Raw genomic sequence first — 13,781 nt, 5'->3', positions numbered from 1 at the left:
GAAAGAGTGCTCCCAAGAGACAGAAGAGACTGACTCTAGTCTGAATCAATCTCTGCTGCCACCAGGCATCAGTAGATGAGACCATAAGTTGCTAATGTAACCCAAGGCTCTCTAATGAGCTCCCATTCCCAAGAAATCCTTTGGGGCAAGTGGAATACTTGAAGCAGCATTTGTGGAAGGTCTTGACAAAACTGCAGGGAAACCAAGTTGACCCAAACAGGTAACTGCACCAGAATAGCTCAAGAGGGCATCTTGGCATTGCTTGGGACCGACTCACTGCCAGTTCACAAGTTAAAGTAAACCCTGGCCCCCTCAAGGAAGCGTAAGGAAAATTCAATACGGGCCTCCCTCTCTTTAGTCTTTCCCAGGGTTGAGAGGGGGAGAGCAATCCAAAGCTGTCTCCAATGGGAATTTTGCCGCTGCTGTAGGATCATACATCTTTCAGCTGCCAGCAGCTGAGTGGAATGCTGATTTGCCACTGGACGACTGCTTCCCTTTAAAAGGCCCAACTGAGCACAAAGGGAAGCATACTGGCGATGTTTTACCCTGCCAGACTGGGCAGCACTAGTGACTGATTTGGCCCTTCAGCAGTTGTTCCCCTTCTGCAGAAATGAATGTAACAGGTTTGTTTAAATCATATATATTACCAGACACCTCAGTCTCCAATGGGAAGTTGGTGTGGTTATCATCAACTACTTTTTCTTATGCTTAGTGGTATTTCTCGAGCACCCCGAGTTACGTGACAAGGGATCGGAGACTAGTGAAATGCAAGATCCCTGGATGTGAATACAAGGGATTTCTTTACATCAAGCATGGCTTGATGAAGAAACTCTTCTAATTTCTAAGGGGTTGCTGGGGCAGAGTGGAGATACAGGTGTGAGGAAATTTCTTACTTAGGGGTGGAATGAACATGCTGTGGCACAATAATTTTTAAGTATGCAAATGATCATCTGCTACACCAGCATCTTAGCTACAATACATAATGTAAACATTTGATCAACAGTAAAGTCTATGGCCAGCTAATAGACATAACACTGATTTGCTGCTTAGCAGTGAAGCTCTCCCTTTCATTAGCTGCTAAAGCCGTAATAGTTCACGCTGGGCCTCGTACAGCTCTGATCCAACCACATAGAAAAAAAATCCCACGTGACTCATGTTGGAGTTGGATCACACCCTGTGCCATGGCTGCTTTCTATCAGCAATAAGATTACAAATGTATAAACAATTCATACAAATAGGAGACAAACCCAAACCACTCTACCAGAAACAAACTTCGCAAGTTCCTAGAATCGCAACGGGTATGACACCAGATCGTGAGACAGACGAGGGGATCTAGCTCTGTGCCAAGCAGTGGGCCATGTGAGAGACGTGAAATCACATATCTGCTCCGCCGCCTAAGCGTGGCAAATATCATGGTGGAAAGCGGCCCGCAGCATGAGGCTAGTCATAGCAGCTCTAGCCCTGAAGGCTGCTCCCCGCCCCAGTTTTGGGATCCTGCATGGCTAGTTGGATGGCAGACCTCTCAGTTGGCTCTGTTGGGTATGTGTAAACCCCATGTAGGGGAAATGCAGAGGCAAAATGCTGCAAGTGCACGAGATGGAGGGAGCGTACCATAAGACCTTATAAAGGTAAGGTCTCACTCACTAGCTGAGGCTTACCATGTTTACAAAGAAAAACAAAAACAGAGCCCATCTTAAACTTTGGTCTTTAAAAAAAAAAAAAAAAGAAAAAAAAGGAAAAAAAAAAAGAAAAAAAAATCAATTCTGAGTCAAGATCCAAGACTGAGAGTAGACCATCTTTACCCAACTTTTAGCACTGGAGGCTTGACTCTTATACCTTCTGGAGTCACTTATACTTCTAATGAGCAAGTGTAAAACACTATCATATCAGAATGACAGCCTTTGACACTCACTCAGCATGGATGCAGATGACCACACACAAGGTGCAATGCAGTAGGAAATAAAAAAAAAAACCTGAAATAATAATCAAATCTCCTGAACCCTTGAGAATGCTTCACTGTATAGATCCAGCAGAGGTTTTGCAGTTCAGGTACATCTGAATTCAGATTTTCAGAAGCATAAACAAGTCTGTACAAGCAAACATTGCAAGAAACATTTTTCTGTCCAATTTGGGTTTTGCTTCTACTTTATATAATTTAGCAGCTTCATAACTTCATATAGGAGTCTCTTCTCCAGCTAAAACTACAGGTTAAATTCTCCGTCTATAACCCAGCTCAAACAACTGCATCACAGCTGGAGAGTATGTCTGTCATTATATTTACTTACACCACACAAAAATAAACTGTAGATAACCAAATTTGTAAAGGAATTGGCAGAACTAATCAATTGTTATTACAAAGCTTGTTTGAAGATTAGATATTTTGCTTTGAAATAATAATAAAATGCAGCTAAGTGGGTTAGGAAAAGGAAATACCGTCTCCCTAAGTTACAGCTGATTATACTGCAAGTCTGCCACTCCATGTTTACTCTAAGGCAGATGTACCGATATAATAAAAAAAGCTGGAGTTATTTTAGTCATGCCTACTTTGCGGAGGGAAAAAGTTTGACCTTTTACCTTGCTCGCTGCTGTTGTCTCCACTCTGGGAAGCATGGCCCCCACTGGAGGGCCCCGGTGTGCCTGCCGAGTGCGTTGAGGTTGCATCATCGTGGTCTCTCCAAGATGAAGGATTCTGGTGTCAGAGTGCCAAGGAATTTTTTCCACAGTTCCCATTCCAATAGCAAATGAAGAACAGAAAGAAAACCGGGAGAAGAGGGGAGGAGGGGGGGGAAAGTATACACATTAGCATTTGTGAAATGTGCCAAACACCGATACTGTTTGCACAGTGTAATAATTCTTCAGCAAAGACAAGCAGAGAAGGTACAAAGATTTACTTGGTAAAATAAAGGACAGATTTTTGTCTTTTTTAAACTTTCCAAAGAGTTGTCTGGATTTAATTGTCTGAATAATACTGCAGAAGAATATTTCAGGGGAGAAAAAAAAAAAAATTAAATTTTTTTAATGAGCTGGACGGGGGGAGAACATCAACCTGCACAGTTTGTGATACTAGGTGTTCACATTAGGATTGGGATAGTAGGTATGCAAACTATCTCCCCACACTTTGTTTTTCCAGAGTGACTAGAGATGAGAGGGGAGAGGAAGGGGAGGGAAACTGTTTCAAGAAGTAGAGGAGAACGTTCATGGGAGAGGAGTGTGCCCTCACACCCTACCCTTTCTCTCGCCCATTTGAATGCTAGAAAAACTTCAAGCAAATGCAAAGTTGTGAGGGAAAAAGCAAGCTTCCTCTGAAAGACATTATATACCAGCAAAGGTGCTTCTTCATCTTTTTCCCACCTTGATATGACACATAGCAAAAGTCTTTCTGGATGTATCACTCTAACAGTTCGCTTACAAGTATTGTCAAGAATAACCACCAGGTGATTATAAAAAATAACATGTATAGTGATTTTTATGTAATTCTTTCTACATTACTATGCATAAAACATGACAAAAGGGAACACAGAAGAGACACATATGAAGTTTGCAAAACTTGGCTGAGTAAGACCTCAACTACTGTACTTTAGTCGCATAATTCATGCGAGCTTTCTAATTTATTGAGTATTGGCTTTCCCGGAGCGAGGAGCTGCTATTTAAAAGGATAAGTGAGGAAAACTTAATGTTACAGTTTAGTGCTACTTTGTTGAGTGTATTCTCCTCCTGTCCTCCTCCCCTTTCCTGATCATTCCCAATACCCTGCTGTTGCTTAAAGGAAAACAGGAATTCTACTGTACAGGAAGAGCTTTATCAGCACCACATGAAGGCAGGCAAGAGATGGAATTTCCTCTGGCAGAAAAGGAGAGCAAGAACACATGAAACAGATCAGACTAGGGGCTGGACCTGCATTACTTGTCACCTGTAAGTGACAACTTAAATCAAGCACATTATAATAATTCAACAACAAAACAAACAAAAAAATCCCCCCCCCCCAAAAAAAAAAATTATTGCTTCTTAGGTTTGATTGTGTTTTAAATCTGCATTGTGAAATAACACCGGACTATTAAAGCACAAGGAGATCCTGAAAGCAGCAAGTGACAAGTTTGGATAAATTCTTTGAGCAGGACTGATTCTGACCTCATCTACCCCAACACGTAGCGGGAAGAAGTTCAACAAAATCAACTGATTTACCCATTGTAAAATTCAGTGTAAGTGTGATTGGAATCAGGTCCCAAAATATATATTGAAACATCTCAAAGTAATCTCCTAGCACTGATTAGTACCACATGCTCTATAGCAAGGCAAAATAGAACTGCCAAATAACGGCTTGCTCCAATACCCAGTAACATGTATCTAACGGGCCTGACCCAGATCGCAGCAGAGACAAAGGGAAGAGCCCATGACTTCAAAAGGTTCCCAGTAAAGCCCTAGGTGACCAAAGGGTAAGAAGGATCCAAATCCCCTTCACCTTACGCAGACACACACATGCAGCCAAGCACATGGTTCCACAGCAGGAAGATACGAGCAAAATCAGAAGACAGGCCAGGATCTGAAACTCACCTAACCTATCAGCACAACAGACAGCACGGCAGCACTCATGGCACAAAACCACCACCCCTCCAAAACCCAGAAGAGTGATCTACTTTTCCTTACACAGAACCGCAACAGGAAATAAAACCACCAAGCAATAGCATTTTATATTCATTGAGGTTGTTGTATTAATTAGGTCTCAGAAATCACTATTAATACTGTAACCCCCCACAATTTCGTTTAAAAAAAACAAACAAACAAACAAACAAACCATTTTACCATCATTTTACAGAGTCAGGTGGAAAGAAACACAAAAAGAAAGATAAGAAGTCTTGAAAGCTCAAGCAGCCCAGATGTTATTAAAAAACAAAAATGTTGAAAATAAGGTTAGCAAAAAGTTCAGATAGAAATAAAATGCAAAAACTGAGCAAGTTTCTTTACAGCCTGGATTAAAACACAGTTGTGCCTATGAGCTGCTCTTTTTATCTCTTGAGTTAGGAAGCCACTCAAATAGCTTCAAGCTGAAGGCAAACAGCAGACAGGAGCTCTTCAGCCCTCTGCAGCCTCTTAGCGTCAGCTGTTTGCCGGATGGTAATCAGATAAAGAGCTAGAAGAAATACATGAAAAAAGAAAGAAACAATAGCATAGCATGAGTTTAGCTCTCCAACAACATCAGGCTGGAACCTTCTTTTAGAAAATGTAATAATTGCAACATGTTCACCTAGGCTAAACTTTTCAGGGAACGCAGTGAGTTATGTTAATTTTATGCACTGCAGGCTCTCTTAAGCTGGCTCCTGTTGGAGCTCCTTATCACACATATGAAAATTACAATAATTAACTGGTAACACCTCAGCTATGTTTTAAGGCAAATGTCATCCAAAACCTATCATACAGTATTTCAAAGCTAGACCGGCCTTTCTGTTTCAAAACCTTAACGATTTGGAAAGGATCGCTGAATAAGACTTCCCACAGCTGAAAACACTTGCTGTCTCTACCAGGCTGAGTTGTTCTTGACCTCAGTTTGTAGATCCCGTTTTAGAAAGACAGACTGTATTGACTGGGAATTCAATGTATTTCTTGTGACACAGTTTCCTTGAGGAAGCAATTTGGCAGAATTTTGTTGAAGGACAGAAATAATAAGATGGGATATTTACAAGACGCGACAGTAGAATGTCGGAGGAATTTGAAAGGGGGGGAAATAGCTAGGTTTTAATATTATAAAAAATGAGAAATAACTCTAGGGGTGGAGTTTACAGGCTCATAAAAAGGCAGCATTCTTTTGCTTTGGACTAAGATCATTGTACGTGTCAGTGAACTTCTCTTTTTCTCCCCTAGAGTGTTTCCAACTTTGCATCCCTCAAGAAAAACTTCTTGGCCAAATGCCTAATTATAAGTAGCTATTTTATGTATGTTTTCACAAAAAAATGGGACCAAATGACACATGTAAAGTGTACTTCACTGGAAACACTTTATCAGTATAGTTTAGGTACCTATAGAGATCCTGATCTAAAGCCTGCTAACATTAATTGCAATTTTTCTATTAATTTCAATGAAATTTGTATTAAGCTATTACACTGTAAACAAAAACATAAAACTACATAAATTACACAAACCGTTAGCATGGCTTCTCATACCTTCTTGCAAGTTTAGTAATACACTTTGCAGAAACACGTTGAGGAGTGTGGATGATGTCTGCCAAAATGCAATTGCCTGTTTTCTGTGCATACTATAAAATTTTCACACACATATAACCTAAACTAATGCCAGATACCATAGAAGGTAAACAGCACACATGTATCTATTCCCAGTAGTTTTAATAATTGGGAGTCAAATATGGTGCTCCTCTTGCTCTTACCTAATTGTGTTAAAGAGCAGTGTTACCAGGAGAAAAGCAGTGAATACTGAGTAGAGCACAATAGAAGGAGATGGAAAATAGATACAAGAAGCTAGGTCTCCAGGGGCAGTATTTTCTATTTGCTGGGCTACAGACTCGCAGCTGATAATGCAAGTTGTAATTAATATAAAAGCAGGAGACAATATGGGGAAAGCTTGTACTAGCAGGGCCACAGGAGATCACTCCGCTGCTATCCACTGTTTCTCATTTACACACACAGCCTTCCCTAGAAAACACAATTTTGCCAGTGTTTTTTCCCTTGAAAGTTAAAAAAAAAAAAATTGATTTAGCACCACCATTGAATTTTGCTAAATCTAGAAAAGAGCAGCAGAAAGGACAAGGGTCTGCTGGTATACAAAGCAAATCTGACACGTTAGTCTTTTGTCGATGCTGCAAATCTGGTGGAAACCAGAGTTTTTAACTGCTACAGGATTTCTTGAACAGAGATGTTGTAACGGAGAAACTTGATATAGGATAACCTTCTGTTAAATTGCAATTCTTACTTTGTATGCCCAGAATTTCCACTGGGCAAAGGCTGGCTGATTTTTTGTGAGTGTATGTAGTCCCGCTAGGGCTGATTCTGATCTCACACTGCTTTTTATAGTGATATTAAAGACTCAATTAACCATAAGGAATTTGCTTCTTATTTATAACTGGGAAGTAAAATCCATCAGGCCAGCTGATACCCGTGTGAGTAAGCTGAGCAGGATTTGGCTCACAGAGGTTAACTGAAGTTTTAAGTATAGAACTGTGGCAGGATCAGGCCCTTACATTTTATCAGATGAAATGGACAAAACCATTGATCTTGCAGCAACAAATAAAACACAACTTACTTTCATAAAAGAAACTACAGTGGTTATAGAGCTCGTTCTTTGTGAAGATGGTTAGACTCAAAGGTCTGGAGGTTTCTCTGGTAAATTAATTTTGCAAACACAAAACTGAGCTGAACTACTGATACGGATGGCATCCCCCCCCTCCACCCCCCAAATACAAGCCAAATCCTGCTCGCCTTGTTCTTACAAGTAGCACCTGTAAACACAGTGGAACGACTGACGTGATCGATACCACAAAAATCTGTATCTAGGTACCACAGACATCAAAAGACGATACACTATGCTGGACATAGAAACCTAGACACATCCATGCACGTGTGTTTCTGTGTGTGCATCTGTGTGCATCTGTGTCTGTCCATGTTTTGTATGTATAAAGTTCAGGATGATATCTTAGAGACTGTTGTGGAATGCAGTAATGATAAACTTACTACGTAAAGAAACTTTCAATAAGTAAATGAGCCATGAAAAACTCTAATTTGACATGATATGTATGTTTTCTAAAAAAAGACGACTACTGATATTACTAAGGTTTCTTTTCTTACAGATGCATATTTAATATGATAACTTTTTTGTTTCAGAATTACGCAATTTAAACAAAACACAAGGCATTGTGATCTATCAGATATTTGTGTGTGTATGTATGTATATGTACAAATTTTAATTCTTGTCCCTTGATTTTGCGTTTGAGGAAAGTGTCAGGAGAAATTTTTGACACTCCTAGAATGTGGCAAAGTTCTGAAAAGCTGCGTGCTTTGTATTCTCCAATTAAGATTGAAATCAGACATGTAATCTGAACTGAGACTTGAAAAATTGGGGGGTTGTTGTTTTTTTAATTGTCCTTCTACGTTATTCTGTGTGGCTACACTTCATCTAGACCGATAGACAACTCAAACCAAAGAGGGAACACCGGCATCAAACAGATAGTGACACACATTATCGGTTCAGTTTGAAAGAACCCAGATTAAAATTAAAACACTCAAATCTGAGCTGTAGAGTACCTTTGCAGAGTACCTCGGCCCGTGAAAAAGAGGAAAACCACAACATTCTCTGCAGTCTCGGGAAGTTCCTGGTGCTCCTTGCCCCTTCAGGAAGCGCAGGGCCTACCCTAACGCCCGAAGTCCTAAGCCACATGCTAAGAAATTTGGTTATTGAAGACAAACATTTGCCTTATTGTTGTGGCAGTTAGCTACTTAGTTAGCTAGCTTCTGACACACTGCAAACAGAAAGGGCACCTTTGGGGTCTGATCCTGCGTTTCTGGCCTACTCAGAACTGCCGCTGAAGTTCACCCAACCATGGCGTACCTGCAGAACGCAGCATCAGGCCCCCAGTTACTTCCTCATTACCCAGTGAAATCTTACCTAGAGGTTTAATTATATAACTGGACCAGATATGTATTACCCCATTTTTATTTGTTCTCATCTGCAAGACGTCAGGAATTTGCACAGACTGTTCTTTGAGAAGAATGTTAAAGAAATGTAAAATGTCTGGATGTCCAAAAGTACAAAATAAAAGCATCTCCTCATTTGAGAGCTGAAAGGTTTAATATTCAGACTAATATTTCTCTTCTACAGCTAAGGCATCGGATTTCTAATCTGTCAACAGTCCTTTTATAAAAAAGAGATGTATGTATATTTCTATCCATTTTTAATTATATTTTATGAATGATGATCTGTATATCATTACCTCTTAGCTGCAAATTGACTAGAACATATAAACAAATATCAGAAAGACTGAGGCCCTGATCCTGCTCCCATGAAAGCCAGCGGAAGGAGAGCCATAAATTTCTACGGGAGAATTACTAGGCTTCAAAGTAGGTTTGTGCTAAAGGAAGAATTGTGTGGCACCAGGTGAAGCCAGGTACAAAAGAAATGCAATTAAAGTACAAAATGTTATCATGTGCTCAAAGAAGTTTAAAAATCTCCAAATTTTGCAAGCATTACGTTTTTCAGATTTGAATAGCTTGAAAGAAAAAAAAAAAAAGATTTGTTGGCAATCGCAACAGATATTTTAGGCTGAACACAGAACGCAGGATAGGGCCCAGAATGTTTATATTGAACAATAATAAATTGTCTGTGCTGGGAAACTCAACTTGAACTGCAGCTGGAAAGGTTTCTTTCCTTTTTTCTTTTCTTTTTTTTTTTCCCCCCCTAACTGATCTGGTTCAGCCAGGGCATAGCTGTAATTACCTTCTTTCCATCTACAGCTAATACCTCAGAGCAATAAAAAAATATGAGGGTGTTAAAAATTCAAACACTAATTATGGACTGTTATATTTACTAAACACAGCAGAGTAATAACAAAAGTTTCAGCTTCTTGTGGCCAGCGCTGCACTATTTGATCTACCAAGTCCCTGGACCCTTTACACTTACTGTATTACATAACGGTTAATAGCGCACTAAAATAAAATTCGATAAACACATTTATTACCAAACACGTATAGCACAACCGCTTACAGCTGTCTCCTTTTTGCAGCACAGGTATATCTCTGAAGGGTTCATTCCTTTGTTGAGTTTGGTTTTGGTTTCCAATTAAGTTATATAAATAGTAGATTTTGAAAAGGGAAGCATGTGCTATTTAAGTACCCCCTTTAAAGTCTCATGGTAAATATTGGCTAATCCTACAATTCTTTCTGTTACTTTCCCTTACGCTACGTTTTCAGGTCTAGCAAAGGAATAAAAATGAGAGCTGCCTTAGTTCCTAGTTCAGCACTGCCACTGTCACCGCTACCACCCCTTGCATTCGCATTGAACACACACAGTGTAGCTTTATACCTCTTAATAAGAATAGAGGTGTATGGATTTTTGGGGTGTCAAACAGCTGTCACACAGAGTCACCTCCACAAGAGAAACCTTGGCACACAACAAATTAAACTACACTTCTTTTTGGCTATCATTATTCATAGCCAATCAGTTGAAATGCTCCTAGTATTTCATGTGCAAATAAAACCATGAGGGCAAGACCCGTGGATCAGAATAGTGGGCCAATACATAAAACAGAAGAAACAACATGCTGTCTCTGTCCTTCTGAAGTGGCTCATCATCACCCCTGCACCAACTTTCACCAAATGAGATCTAGCCTGAGGCTATATATTAAATATGCATATCAAAGCAAATGAAAAAATAAACCTGGAGAGTCAAATTGGACAAATTTGCATGCTTGAACTACTACATTTTCAGGTAGATGCTCACAAATGATCGCTTGTTTGCTGATAGCCTTGCATGTTTATATTAACCATTTTTTAAAGCTTTTCCTTCTTTGTGAATAAAAGTGGATTTCTTCCTGCTGGAACCTTGTACAGTGCAAGTATAAATGTGTACACACACGGTAGTTTGACTAAGCTATAAAAGAGTGTTAAAGTTTTGTTGGGAAAACAAGCTAATATACAAAAAAAAAAAAAAAAAAAAAATCCAATAAGGAGACACATTTCCCAAAACGCATGAATAAAATGTAACTATGTGATACAACTCTTCATTTCCCAGTTGGTGTTCTGGTTGCACAAATTATTGCTTCCTTTCAAAACAAATAGCAGGGGGCTAAAGTAAAAATGTTATAGCTCAAATCTCCAGGAAATAAAAGGCCTTAAATTATAATACCCAATGAAGTGGTAAACCCTAACGGGTGCAAGATAAATGGGTTGTCATATTTATTTGAGTTTGGTTTTTGGGCCACAAAAGCAAGAGGAGATTCTTCGTAGGGAAGATAATAGTTATCAAATTATCAAAATGCTAACCCCCTCCACCTCTGTCCTATCATTGTGTGTGAATTTAAATATTATAATGGAGCACTGCAAATTGGCTTGAGCATTCGCCATCTGCCAGAACCCTAAACAGGCTAGTTTATCTAATCTCTTCAATATAAACATAAGCATGCTCCATTTCTACACTTCCACTTGAAACACACTCTTGTAAAGAAACTGTACTGGAGAAACATGTACTTTTTTTTTCTGTTGCTCTGAATCATACACAATGACCCCACATCTTTCAGGTTGCCACTCATTTCAATTTCTTTTCTAGTACTCTCCCAGAATACTTATGCACACGAATTTAGGGTTGTAAAGTGCCATAAAACAAATATTTTTGAAATAGTGTCATGCCTCATAGAGTTTATTATCTACGTGTGAGATAGCTGATAAGCAGAGAAACTTTCAGGAACCTCTGCATACATTTTTTTCTCTCAAAATAATAGATTAAAAATGTGAAACATCGCAAAAACCTTGTCCTGCAATGTTTACCGAATACAAATGAGAAAATGAAAGCAAAGGCTTGGGTCCAAAAATATTTCCCAAGCTCTGGAACTAAGCCGTGCCAGAAGGGGGGCATTTAGAAGAATTTATTATTATTTTATTTCCCAGTTCAGCTTCAATCCAGGTCTAATGTAATTATCAAATACGCACACAAACAACATGTTTTCAAGGGAAACAAAAGCTCCTAGAAAGCTCATTCTCCCTGGGCTTACAGCTACTCTTCTTAACACACTGGGAAATAAAGGCAGGCGCCTGTGCAGAAAGCATGGTTAACTTCACACCGGGTGTTAAATTAATATTTCAACCGCTAAAATATTAGACTGTATCATTTAGATTATGAGTTCAATTGAATCTAAAACTGTGTAAACCCCTTTTCCCCCCAGGGATGCGTTCCTATAAATAAACTGGAGTTCACACCCACTCTTTTTAACCAGAGCTATTCCTTCCCTTTTCTGCGGTACCAGCTGCAATCTTTCCCTTCACATCCCGAAGTCTCTCCGCGTCTACATCTTTGGAAGGATCACTAAAGCCGCTCCAAAACCCGGAAAAACAAAGGCACTCTCCTCACCACGCGCACCAACGTTCAGTCCTACACACATAACACTAATTCACCAACTCCTAAAGTGTTAAAATCAACCGCTAACCTACGGTTACTCAATCATCATTCTCTCCAGCTTGCTGTAATACATTGTTAATAATTGCTTCATCAAGGTTACTGTCTTTTATTATGAAGATGCTTCAGGCGTTTGGCAATAAGTCCATATTCTGACAATAAGTTGCTATAAAGCACAAGCATTGGAAACTCTAATGTGCTAACCCTTTTTTTTTAATGCAATGTAGTATTGCCAATAATTCTCATCACTTGTCATCCCCACGAGAGGGGAGGGGGGAGCAAATCAGTAAACTTTCTCCCTAACTTTCTCATCTCTGTTTCCTTACATTGCTGCATTGATTACAGAGTTGGCAAAGAAGAAGAGAAAGCACCGATCCCCACATCAGACAGACAGTTTGCTAGCTCTCCAAGCCGCCCAGACCAGGAAACTTTACAAACCATTGCAAACTCTCTGCTTTACAGATGGAAACAGGAGGAAACTTTTGCATTTCTACAACTTTACAAAGCGAGAGGGAAGAAAGTGTAAAGACAGGATCTGACCTTGCAAGAGGTTAAAGAAGTAGTAGTAGTAGTAGTAGTAGTAGTAATAATAATAATAATACCAATAATAACAACAATAATAATAATACAATAGCAGCAAAACAATGAAATCGGGGGCAGGTCCTCTAAGCAGGTTAAAGTCTTAAAAAGTGCCAAAAAGAAATCAGAAGGACTTACATGATCGGCTAAATTTGTGGAAGATCCTGAGAGTTCTTCGTGGTCTGATTTGGAGCTGCCATCCCTTTCATCAATAACGAGGTCTATTGGCATTTTTCCTTTCAAACAGCTAATGTACCGATGGCAGAAGTTATCGCACAATTCATGAACCTGAAAACAGTAACAAGAATAATAGCATCAATAATTGCAAAATATCAGTTTGCAACTTTTTTTTTTTTTTGGTAGCAAGAACAACCCTCTGATCTACTCCACAAGTAACTCTAATTAAGGGGCACAATAGTTGAAGGCAAGGAAACAATAGAGAAATTGTTGCAGCACATATTATTCTCTAGAGACTTGCCGCAGCAACAAGTTAGAGAGAGAGAGATAGTGGGCTCAGTCTGGTGTGCAGAGGAAAATCCGATGTGATGATAACATCAGAACACTGGGAGCTGGACCCAGACGGTATCTCTGGAGCATACACAGCCCAGACAGGTACAACTAGTCACTCGGGACGGGATCGGTTTAAACCGGGGCTAAAAAAAGGTCTATGTGGCCGGCAGCAGTAAAACGAAGCTGCTCGCTGAGGCTGTGGGAAGAGCCGTTCTCGTCCCAGGGCACAGCCCCCTCCCCACGCCGCGCAGGGCCCCCTGCCTCTTCCAAACATTTAGTGCTTGCTTGGGGTTAATATGCCTGCCAGAGCTGGAGAAAGGCAGGAGTGCTTTCATTTCTTTTCTTGTTAAACGTATTATTTCCGAGTCGGGAAAAGAGCTTCTACTGAGGGAAGGGGTAAGAAGGATGGAAGGGGTTTAATAATACTAAAGATTGAACTTAACTTACGCTGAAAAAAAAAGAAATAATAATGCCGGGCTGGGCTGGGCATGGCTGTCGGGTGTCACATGTTCTTATGGCACAGGTTACAGTGTCACCCTGCGTTTCCCCTATCTCCTCTGGCCATGTTTACAAGTCGTCCCAAACAC

The 13,781-nt window shown here is 39.9% G+C and overlaps 1 protein-coding gene across 1 annotated transcript in view; it reads right to left on the bottom strand.

The window, feature by feature from the left end:
• Window positions 1-13,781, bottom strand: part of LOC104084154 (homeobox protein Meis2) — a gene marked incomplete at its 5' end in the record, with an annotated part of 106,150 nt that overhangs the window by 92,256 nt on the left and 113 nt on the right. The window contains 2 exons of the mRNA XM_009587890.1: window positions 2,575-2,689; window positions 12,823-12,972. Of these exons, the coding sequence (XP_009586185.1) occupies window positions 2,575-2,689; window positions 12,823-12,972 (265 nt within the window). The remainder of the gene's footprint in view (window positions 1-2,574; window positions 2,690-12,822; window positions 12,973-13,781) is intronic.

The sequence above is a fragment of the Fulmarus glacialis genome, unplaced genomic scaffold (assembly GCF_000690835.1).
Source record: "Fulmarus glacialis isolate BGI_N327 unplaced genomic scaffold, ASM69083v1 scaffold13871, whole genome shotgun sequence".
NCBI classification, from domain to species: Eukaryota; Metazoa; Chordata; class Aves; order Procellariiformes; family Procellariidae; genus Fulmarus; species Fulmarus glacialis.
The sequence above is the reverse complement of the archived record's forward strand: the minus strand, read 5'-3'. Positions and strand labels throughout refer to the sequence as shown.